This window comes from Cherax quadricarinatus, chromosome 44, assembly GCF_038502225.1.
Source record: "Cherax quadricarinatus isolate ZL_2023a chromosome 44, ASM3850222v1, whole genome shotgun sequence".
NCBI classification, from domain to species: domain Eukaryota; kingdom Metazoa; phylum Arthropoda; class Malacostraca; order Decapoda; family Parastacidae; genus Cherax; species Cherax quadricarinatus.
This window is the reverse complement of record NC_091335.1, coordinates 19,700,786-19,713,082: the sequence shown is the minus strand read 5'-3', so window position 1 is coordinate 19,713,082 and position 12,297 is coordinate 19,700,786. Positions and strand designations below refer to the sequence as shown.

Genomic DNA, 12,297 nt, shown 5'->3' with positions numbered 1-12,297 from the left:
TATTGTGGTGATTTTTTTTTTTTAAAAAGTTTATCTTCTAAAAATAATTTTTTCTTCTAAAAGTAATAATGCCATAACTGCCATATCTGATGAAAAACTTGCAGAAATATGCAGGTATGAAGTTGGTGTCTGAGCACAATTTACGCATCAGTTATTTTGCCCACTTTGAGGCCTATTTTAGGCCAATTACATGGCTCAAACCAACCCAATTCCTGATTATTTTACTAATATGCCTTCCATTCTATAAAGTGCGTACAAGTCAGTATTTTGGAATTTTGCATAAAGTTCAACAAATCCAATTAAAAATTTAATAATGTAGGTATTTCAACTTCTAAATCAACCTTTCTGCTGTTTATCAATCACATCCACAGGCTTTTCTTATACAACACCTGTCTTCCATTTTGAATAAGAAAAAACTAAAAATAAAAAATAAAAGCAGCAGCAGCAGTTGTTTTATCCTCTTTCTCACATAATAAAACATGACTAAGAAGGACTGGTCATGGTTTAAGCCAACTCAGTAATTGAAGCAGACCTAAAAACTCATAAAACAGACTAAGGGAGATATGTGCAGCTGTTCCTTAGGGAAAATTGCAAAAAATTAATATTTTCAGTTTAAAATTAATTAAAATCACCTTCACTAGTATATAATCCATTCTCCAAACTAACAGCAAGAAACGGCCATCAAAACTTTGAAAACCACCCTACAATATGCCACAATGTTACTATTTTTAACCAAACACAAGATAAAAGGTTAGCTGTTCCCATCATACACTATACAGAGGCTCTTTTTTTTTTTTTTTCACTGTTTACACCACTGCACAAACTTAGTCTCTCATCTCTAGACCAAAATTTGCCCATCACAGCATAACTGAGGGCACTATGATTAAGATGTAGAGCTACATAGGCGATACTGGCATCAATGGCTATGTAGGAGACAGTGAAAGGATTAACAACAGAAAAGATGGTAACTCACAAGATTAACCAGTAACAAAGATGGCAGCACACAAAATTAACAGTAACAAAGATGGCAACACACACGCTTAACAGCAACAGGGATGGCAGCACACAAGATTAACAGTAGCAAAGATGGCAGCACACAAGATTAACAAGTAACAAAGATGGCAGCACACAAGATTAACAAGTAACAAAGATGGCAGCACACACGATTAACAGCAACAGGGATGGCAGCACACAAGATTAACAGCAACAGGGATGGCAGCACACAAGATTAACAGTAACAAGGATGGCAGCGCACAAGATTAACATTAACAAGGATGGCAGCACACAAGATTAACGGTAACAAAGATGGCAACACACATCAAGATTAAGAGTAGCAACAAAGAATAGAATAACACAAATTTTGTTCAATTACAAAGTTGGAGGCAAGAAAAAAAGTAAGAATATTTCAATTCCATATTATAACCAAACTGGCCTATCAGGGATAAGCATTATAGAAAAGCCAAATAAAAACAAACAAGATATGGATTAATTTATTAACATGTAATATACAGACATGCAAAGGCTAGAAATAAGGGACATTACAAATAAGAAAATGCCTGACAGTAAAACTAAAATGAAAATCTGAATGAGGTTGCATTCAAGGTTAACCACTTTACAATAAACCAAACCAAGAACAATGTTAGCACATTATCTATATATACAGTATGTATGAAACATTGTATTTTAGATCAGAATCTGTGATGCACACACACAACTAAAAAAATTAAATCTACAAAACCAAATGGTTAATGACTTTCAAAGCAAGTGGATGATCAGAGTTTATGTATGTACAGTAGTTTATGCACTTGTCTGCAAAACAAGCCCAGGGCAACATGATTTTACGAGAAAGCGTATTCACGGCAATGATAATCACATCTCGGTACTGGCACTGGATCACATATACACTATTTAAGAATTAGGATAACTAAGTGTTGCAGATCTGCTTGGTGTTAATGTGAACACACTATATATTTGTAGGAGGGTTCATGTAATGATGAATATAAAGTGAACATAACCAGGGAAAGTCACTTTAATACAGTACTGTACTATGCACATGGTTCATTACTCTGCTTACTAAAGACAACTAAATTAACCTCAGACATTTTTCCTCATTGTTTTTTATCATTAACTATTAAAAATAAATTATGGCTTTTCAAAAAATATCACTTTGGTGGCGAGTTACCCACAAACTCATATGCTGCTAGAAGGAAAAACAAGTAGAAAAACTTTATTGCAACTGAAAGCGAAAAATAATACTATGGTGCATGAGGATGTAAGGAATGAGGACATGCAGTAATGCTTGAGTGGGAGGAGAGGAATGCTGTATCTGAGAACATTTCTGAAAAGCAGGCATAAGAATATGTAAATTCTTTGAGGGAAATAGTTAACAAATGCAACATACATTTAAGCAGTGGCATGTACAGCCTCTCCTCACTTAACGACAAGAGTTCCGTTCCTAAGACCACGTCGGTAAACGAATTTGTCGCTAAGTGAGGAGCATACTATAATGGTAGTGGGTTTGTGTCAACCATCTCTGATATTGTTTTAATATCACCTTTGTGCCATTTATAACATTTCTGGTATCTCCTAAATATTTATAAAGCAGTGTATTGTATATTGTAATAGACAGAATAGAGGAAATCAACTCCAATATACATTATTTAGGTATGAAAACTGGTCAGAGCCCACCGTAAGTCAGAGTCGTCAGTAAATGAGTACATCGCTAAGTGAGGAGAGGCTGTATTTGTAAGCAACAGGGTAAGCATTGTTTACCCTACAAAAGTTCTTCCTTACAAAATTAAAACATCTCTATTCAGTTAATGTATTATTTATTATATAGTTATAATTACGTCAACGAATTTAAACCTGGTGTAACAGGAGTCCAGACTTCAGAAACTTGCTAGACATGAGTGTCTGCCACTTGAAAATCTGTCCCTGGAATACGCAACATTTGTTTTGTGGTAACTTCTGCCCTCTTGCAGGGTAGAATAATATGCCGCTGTCAGACGTAAGACAAACTATTAATTTTGATTATATGAAGCCAATTTTTCCCAAATCCATTTACAAAGCATTTAGAGCAATCTAACATGCTGTGAGAAAGCATTCTGATGCTAGAACTTCCTCTCAATGAAAATAATCATCATTACTGGTAATTTCTTCTATAAATTTGGAAAACGACAGCACAACATATTCATGTTTGTCCCTCCGTTACTACTCCTTACAGATTGCTGCCAGCAGTACTGCAGAAATACAACAACACTTAACCAGTTAATATCAGATCAGCAAATTTGGATTCATTAAAACAGAGCTTTTAAATACTTCTTCATTCTGCGAGATAAAAAAAATTCCAGAATTTGGTTTTCAGTCACTGAAAAATGATTATAACTATTTTTTCCCTGAATTCATAAAAATTCAAACATAAAACTAACAAATTTTCAGTTTTATATAGTGAATGACTTGGAAAATGCTACAGTTAAATAGCTTGACTTTGTAAATTAATTTTAAAAGTCCCAGAAATAATTGCATTTGTAAAGCATATTTACTCTCTCCAAACCACCACCTTTTAGTCTGATATCCAATATTTCATTGCCTAGATTTTTTCTGATACTCATTACCTTGTTTTTGGCTATACTCACTTTTTAAACTTATGCCTTTCTATATATGTATATATTGTAAGAATTGCTGTATTGCAAAATTTTCAGAGAAGGGCAGAATTTTAAAAAGTTTGGGATCCTTTTACTAAAAAGTCAAGAACTCCTCCTTTGAACTATGTTTAAAATGTTAATTTAATTAGATTACTACTTCCTGTTTTATTTGTTAAATGAATCAGTAATACAAATATTTATTAATATTCATACCTCAATTTCATCAAAAAATTTAACAGCATCATTTGCAATCTGTTCATGACACGCCACTGTATCCAGGTGATAAGAAAGAACATTATACAGCCTCTCCTCACTTAACAACGGAGTCTCGTTCCTAGGACCACATCGGTAAACGAATTCATCATTAAGCAAGGAGAATACCATAATGGTAGTGGGTTTGTGTCAGCCATCTTTGATATTGTTTTAATGTCACCTTTGCACCATTTATAACATTTTTAGTATTTTTTTAAATATTAATACAGTAGTGTACTGTATATTGTAATAAACAGAATAGATGAAATCAGCTCCAATATACATTATTTAGGTGTGCATACTGGTCAGAGAGCTCGTCATAAGTCTGAGTCATCGGTAAACGAGTACGTCACTAAGTGAGGAGAGGCTGTACTGAACAGAACAATACAAAAGGAACAGAGTATAAATACAAGAATAATCCAAGATGCAATTTTTAAGAACAGAGACCAATAATGAAGACATTCAAGCTTCTATACAGTAAATGTGAGCATAAACAAACACACACAAGCAAGAAAACAATATCATGAATAAACCTGAAGTTACTTTATTAATGGGATTTTATTTCGTATCTACTGATATAGCTTCTATTATAGTGTTTAGAGAACTATATCTGCTTAAGCCCTTCTGAAAAAATAATTTCATACTAACGTTCTAGAGAATTCCACTTGGACGGAATGATCAATAACCAAATCAGCTGGGCACACAGGGTTTATGAGCTTTGGATCTCCTCCTAGCTCCTTAACAGCATCCCGCATGGCTGCAAAATCCACTACTGCAGGTACTCCAGTAAAATCCTGAGTGATTAGAAATTTCTTGTATTACAAACTTAAAGATATTTGGAACATCAAAAATATAATGAGCACTTGTCTGCTAGAGAAGATAGCCCTTATGGATAGAAAGGAGAATAGCTTTCTCTATATCTTGACCTCAGTGCCAAAGAATCTCAGACCAAGATCAACAGCTATTTTCTTCAATGTCTCCATATGGATTATTTTTTCTAATTAGAAAGGCATATCACTGCCCAAAATGCCTAGACATACTAGTGGCTTTCTTTGTAATTAATATTTTATAATATGTAAACCACACATTGTAATCTTTACAGAGAAATAAACATTTCAATTTCAAAGTTACTGAAAATACTAATTTAAAAGGGATACTTCATTATAATTAAATTCACATTGTTAGCAGTACTGTAGAGGTATGTGGTAATACTGCAACAATTTACAAAAAACTAAGTGGGTTCAGGGCTCATAGAAAGCACCTTTGGCTTATAACCATAATACAGGTTTGATCCTGAGGCAGGAAGAGACGGACATGTTTTCTCACACCCATTGTCCCTGTTCACCTAGCAGCAAATAGGTACCTGGGTGTTAGCTGACTGCTATGGATGACATCCTTGGAAAAGGAGGAGGTTGGGGGAGAATAGTATACCTTAGACAGGTTTGGGCTTTGAAATAAGTCAAGGCACATTAACAGCTCAGGCTGTGAACTAAGGTGTTAAAAAATTATATAAAAAGCTTTATATTTGTTTTTTTGTTCTTTGTACATTCCAAATTTGAAGCTTAATCACTTGTGCTCTATATAATTTTCCTTCTATTTACATTCCTATGACTTATTTCTTGAAATGCACTTATATGCTCTTCTATTTTCCTTCTTATTCACAACCTATAAATTTCCTATTCACATTATGTTAATAGTGTACAGAGACCAGTACAAAGCATTACCAACATATTTCAAGGGTATTTGCATTTGATATCAAATGCTATGGAAGAAGTGAATGTTTTCAGATACTTGGGAGTTGACGTGTCGGCGGATGGATTTATGAAGGATGAGGTTAATCATAGAATTGATGAGGGAAAAAAGGTGAGTGGTGCATTGAGGTATATGTGAAGTCAAAAAACATTATCTATGGAGGCAAAGAAGGGAATGTATGAAAGTATAGTAGTACCAACACTCTTATATGGATGTGAAGCTTGGGTGGTAAATGCAGCAGCGAGGAGACGGTTGGAGGCAGTGGAGATGTCCTGTCTAAGGGCAATGTGTGGTGTAAATATTGTGCAGAAAATTCGGAGTGTGGAAATTAGGAAAAGGTGTGGAGCTAATAAAAGTATTAGTCAGAGGGCAGAAGAGGTGTTCTTGAGGTGGTTTGGTCATTTAGAGAGAATGGATCAAAGTAGAATGACATGGAAAGCATATAAACCTATAAGGGAAGGAAGGCGGGGTAGGGGCCATCCTTGAAAGGGTTGGAGAGAGGGGGTAAAGGAGTTTTGTGGGCGAGGGGCTTGGACTTCAAGCAAGCGTGCGTGAGCATGTTAGATAGGAGTGAATGGAGACGAATGATACTTGGGACCTGACGATCTGTTGGAGTGTGAGCAGGGTAATATTTAGTGAAGGGATTCAGGGAAACCGGTTATTTTCATATAGTCGGACTCGAGTCCTGGAAATGGGAAGTACAATGCCTGCACTTTAAAGGAGGGGTTTGGGATATTGGCAGTTTGGAGGGATATGCTGTGTATCTTTATACGTATATGCTTCTAAACTGTTGTATTCTGAGCACTTCTGCAAAAACAGTGATAATGTGTGAGTGTGGTGAAAGTGTTGAATGATGATGAAAGCATTTTCTTTTTGGGGATTTTCTTTCTTTTTTGGGTCACCCTGCCTTGGTGGGAGACGGCAGACTTGTTGAAAAAAAAAAAATCAAATGCTATAATGTTGCACTATTGCACTGAGTGAGGGCTTTGGAAATCTACATATTCTTTATTTTTTTCAATACTTCTTGACACCACTGTTCTTGAGGAGATCCCAGGTGACCAGAGAGGTCTAGTAAGCTGAAGTTTGGAATGTAGAAGGGTTGTGAGGGTCAGCATATGGCCCAGGAGCCAGAGCTTACCCACAGAAGAGAAAGTAGGTGGTGGATGGGGGTAACGGCCAGGCATCAACACACTCACTTTCCATATTCTAGAAAATGTGGGAAGAGGGGTAACGATAAAAGGAGCGAACTGGACTGCAAGAGAGCAAGCTGAAACCGGTCATAAGTAAAATTATAATAAAAAATACTATAATGTCCAGTACAAGTCTGTGCAATAATTTTACATCAATAAAATAAAAAATACACATTTAAAAACTGCAATAATAGATATTTATAACATACAGCACTGCATTTACAGTAGATATTAAACAAAGAGGACAGTTCAGATCAGGATACTCACAACTGAATGGTTTCATGTGAAGATTTGTGGTCAGAATGAGACATACAGTATAGGCATACAGTACAACCTTATACCAACTGCCTTTACTCACCTATAAATACATAGGCACTGGCATACCTTGCTCAGCGTCAGGTGCTAGTTCCAAAACTGCACATTACAGGAAGAGCAATAACCAAGATTTTAAATTTCTTGTTGGAAAAAATGAATCTCAAGAAAACTTTTTTTTTTTTTTTTTTAACAAGTCGGCCGTTTCCCACCGAGGCAGGGTGACCCAAAAAGAAAGAAAATCCCAAAAAGAAAATACTTTCATCATCATTCAACACTTTCACCACACTCACAAATTATCACTGTTTTTGCAGAGGTGCTCAGAATACAACAGTTTAGAAGCATATACGTATAAAGATACACAACATATCCCTCCAAACTGCCAATATCCCAAACCCCTCCTTTAAAGTGCAGGCATTGTACTTCCCATTTCCAGGACTCAAGTCCGACTATATGAAATTAACCGGTTTCCCTGAATCCCGTCACTAAATATTACCCTGCTCACACTCCAACAGATCGTCAGGTCCCAAGTACCATTAGTCTCCATTCACTCCTATCTGACACGCTAACGCACGCTTGCTGGAAGTCCAAGCCCCTTGCCCACAAAACCTCCTTTACCCCCTCTCTCCAACCCTTTCGAGGATGACCCCTACCCCTCCTTCCTTCCCCTAAAGATTTATATGCTTTCCATGTCATTCTACTTTGATCCATTCTCTCTAAATGACCAAACCACCTCAACAACCCCTCTTCTGCCCTCTGACTAATGCTTTTATTAACTCCACACCTTTTCCTAATTTCCACATTCCGAATTTTCTGCATAATATTTACACCACACATTGCCCTTAGACAGGACATCTCTACTGCCTCCAACCGTCTCCTCGCTGTTGCATTTACCGCCCAAGCTTCACATCCATATAAGAGTGTTGGTACTACTATACTTTCATACATTCCCTTCTTTGCCTCCATAGATAATGTTTTTTGACTCCACATATACCTCAATGCACCACTCACCATTTTTCCCTCATCAATTCTATGATTAACCTCATCCTTCATAAATCCATCCGCCGACACGTCAACTCCCAAGTACATGTATCTGAAAACATTCACTTCTTCCATACTCCTCCTCCCCAATTTGATATCCAATTTTTCTTTATCTAAATAATTTGATACCCTCATCACCTTACTCTTTTCTATGTTCACTTTCAACTTTCTACCTTTACACACACTCCCAAACTCATCCACTAACCTTTGCAATTTTTCTTTAGAATCTCCCATAAGCACAGTATCATCAGCAAAAAGTAACTGTGTCAATTCCCATTTTGAATTCGATTCCCCATAATTTAATCCCACCCCTCTCCCGAACACCCTAGCATTTACTTCTTTTGCCACATTGCTCCTCTACCCTCTATCATATAAATCCATAAATGCAATAACCTTTATCTAAAACTGTTCCATATATGGTGACACTCTGAAACCTCCCTGCTCACAATCTACATTCTGTCTAAGTATACCTACTTTTACCGGGAAGTATTCTCCCTCTCTTCTACACACCCATGAAATGTTAATTTTAATAACCTGAGCCTCACTATCCTCTTGAGGTATAAAAAGCTTCAGAGTCACTCAAGATATCTGTCCAAGTGGCCTGTACCTCTCGTTCCTTTATTTAAAGTGTTTCACAACATGGCTTGCATTTAGTAACTCCAACCCCAAGGACTTTCCCAATGCCACCCTACCAGCCTATTCCATCCAAAAAATACTATAAGGTTTTTGTACTTGCAACATCTGCCACATTGCTCCTCTATCCGCTCTATCATATGCCTTTTCTAAATCCATAAATGCAATAAAAACTTCCCTACCTTTATCTAAATACTGTTCACATATATGCTTCAATGAAAACACTTGATCAACACATCCCCTACCCACTCTGAAGCCTCCTTGCTCATCCGCAATCCTACAGTCTGTCTTACCCCTAATTCTTTCAATTATAATCATACCGTATACTTTTCCTGGTATACTCAGTAAACTTATTCCTCTATAATTTTTACAATCTCTTTTGTCCCCTTTCCCTTTATATAAAGGGACTATACATGCTCTCCTCCAATCCCTAGGTACCTTCCCCTCTTTCATACATTTATTAAACAAAAGTACCAACCACTCCAACATTATATCCCCCCCTGCTTTTAACATTTCTGTCATGATCCCATCAGTTCCAGCTGCTTTACCCCCTTTCATTCTACGTAATGCCTCACGTACCTCCCCCACACTTACATTCTGCTCTTCTTCACTCCTAAAAGATGGTATACCTCCCTGACCAGTGCATGAAATTACTGCCTCTCTTTCTTCCTTAACATTTAAAAGTTCCTCAAAATATTCTCGCCATCTACCTAATACCTCCATCTCCCCATCTACTAACTCCCCTACTCTATTTTTAACTGACAAATCCATACTTTCCCTAGGCTTTCTTAACTTGTTTAACTCACTCCAACATTTTTTCTTATTTTCATTAAAATTTCTTGACAGTGCCTCTCCCACTATCATCTGCTCTCCTTTTGCACTCTCTCACCACTCTCTTTACCTTTCTTTTACTCTCCATATACTCTGCTTTTCTTATAACACTTCTGCTTTGTAAAAACCTCTCATAAGCTACCTTTTTCTCTTTTATCACACCCCTTACTTTATCATTCCACCAATCACTCCTCTTTCCTCCTGCCCCCACCCTCCTATAACCACAAACTTCTGCCCCACATTCTAATACTGCATTTTTAAAACTATTCCAACCCTCTTCAACCCCCCACTACTCATCTCTGCACTAGCCCACCTTTCTGCCAATAGTCGCTTATATCTCACCCGAACTTCCTCCTCCCTTAGTTTATACACTTTCACCTCCCTCTTACTTGTTGTTGCCACCTTCCTCTTTTCCCATCTACCTCTTACTATAACTGTAGCTATAACTAAATAATGATCCGATATATCAGATATATCACCTTACTCAAACATAATCGCTTTTTGCAGAGGTGCTCAGAATACAACAGTTTAGAAGCACATACGTATAACGATACGCAACATATCCCTCCAAACTGCCAATATCTCAAACCCCTCCTTTAAAGTACAGGCATTGTACTTCCCATTTCCAGGACTCAAGTCCAGCTATATAAAAATAGCCAGTTTCCCTGAATCCCTTCACTAAATATTACCCTGCTCACACTCCAACAACTCATCAGGTCCCAAATACCATTCGTCTCCATTCACTCCTATATATCACGCTCATGCACACTTGCTGGAAGTCCAAGCCCCTCGCCCACAACACCTCCTTTACCCCCTCCTTCCACCCTTTTCGAGGACGACCCTTACCCCGCCTTCCTTCCCCTACAGATTTATACGCTCTCCATGTCATTCTACTTTGATCCATTCTCACTAAATGACCAAACCACCTCAACAACCCTTCTTCAGCCCTCTGACTAATACTTTTATTAACTCCACACCTTCTCCTAATTTCCACACTCTGAATTTTCTGCATATTTACACTACACATTGCCTTTAGACAGGACATCTCCACTGCCTCCAACCGTCTCCTCGCTGCAGCATTAACAACCCAAGCTTCGCACCCATATAAGAGTGTTGGTACCACTATACTTTCGTACATTCCCTTCTTTGCCTCCATAGATAACGTTTCTTCTTATTCTTTTTAGTAATCATTACAGGAAAAGGGGTAACTAGCCCATTGTTCCCGACAATTTAGTTGACTTTTACAACACCCTAAATTCACTTGTAACTACAGTGGACCCCCGCATACCGTTGGCATCGCATAACGTTAAATCCGCATACCGATACATTTTATCGCTAAGATTTTTGCCTCTCATACCGCTAAAAAACCCGCTCAACGCTGTTCGTCCGAGACGCGTCTAATGTGCGGCCTGAGCCAGCCTCACATGTTCCGCCGGTGGCATTGTTTACCAGCCAGCCTCCGTGGTAACATCCAAGCATACAATCGGAACATTTCGTATTATTACAGTGTTTCTGGTGATTTTATCTGCAAAATAAGTGACCATGGGCCCCAAGAAAGCTTCTAGTGCCAACCCTACAGCAATAAGGGTGAGAATTACTATAGAGATGAAGAGAGAGATCATTGCTAAGTATGAAAGTGGAGTGCGTGTCTCTGAGCTGGCCAGGTTGTACAATAAACCCCAATCAACCATCGCTACTATTGTGGGCAACAAAACGGCAATCAAGGAAGCTGTTCTTGCCAAAGGTTCAACTGTGTTTTCGAAACAGAGATCGCAAGTGATGGAAGATGTTGAGAGACTTATTGGTATGGATAAATGAAAAACAGATAGCAGGAGATAGCATCTCTCAAGTGATCATAAGTGAAAAGGCTAGGAAGTTGCATGAGGATTTAATTAAAAAAATGCCTGCAACTAGTGATAACCTGAGTGAATTTAAGGCCAGCAAAGGTTGGTTTGAGAGATTTAAGAAGCGTAGTGGCATACATAGTGTGATAAGGCATGGTGAGGCTGCCAGTTCGGACCACGAAGCAGCTGAAAAATATGTGCAGGAATTCAAGGAGTACATAGACAGTGAAGGACTGAAACCTGAACAAGTGTTTAATTGTGATGAAACAGGCCTGTTTTGGAAGAAAATGCCAAGCAGGACCTACATTACTCAGGAGGAAAAGGCACCCCCAGGACATAAGCCTATGAAAGACAGGCTTACTCTGTTGATGTGTTCCAATGCTACTGGTGATTGCAAAGTGAAGCCTTTATTAGTGTATCACTCAGAAACTCCCAGAGCGTTCAGACAAAAGAATATCCTCAAGGCTAATTTGTGTGTGCTGTGGAGGGCAAACAGTAAGGCATGGGTCACTAGGGACCTTTTCTATGACTGGTTACACCATGCATTTGCCCCCAATGTGAAAGATTACCTAACTGAAAAGAAATTAGACCTTAAGTGCCTCCTGGTGTTAGACAATGCCCCTGGTCATCCTACAGACGTGGCAGAGCGACTTTATGGGGACATGAGCTTCATTAAGGTGAAATTTTTGCCTCCTAATACCACTCCTCTCCTGCAGCCCATGGACCAGCAGGTTATTGCAAACTTCAAAAAACTGTACACAAAAGCTCTGTTTGAAAGGTGCTTTTAGTGACCTCAGA

The 12,297-nt window shown here is 38.0% G+C and overlaps 1 protein-coding gene across 2 annotated transcripts in view; it reads right to left on the bottom strand.

Annotated features, from left to right (window-relative positions):
* Nucleotides 1-12,297, bottom strand: part of LOC128698412 (cytoplasmic aconitate hydratase) — a 200,069-nt gene that overhangs the window by 157,476 nt on the left and 30,296 nt on the right. For both annotated transcript variants that reach the window (XM_070094166.1, XM_070094168.1), the window contains exon 5: nt 4,545-4,690. In XM_070094166.1, coding sequence (XP_069950267.1) covers nt 4,545-4,690 — 146 coding nt within the window. The remainder of the gene's footprint in view (nt 1-4,544; nt 4,691-12,297) is intronic.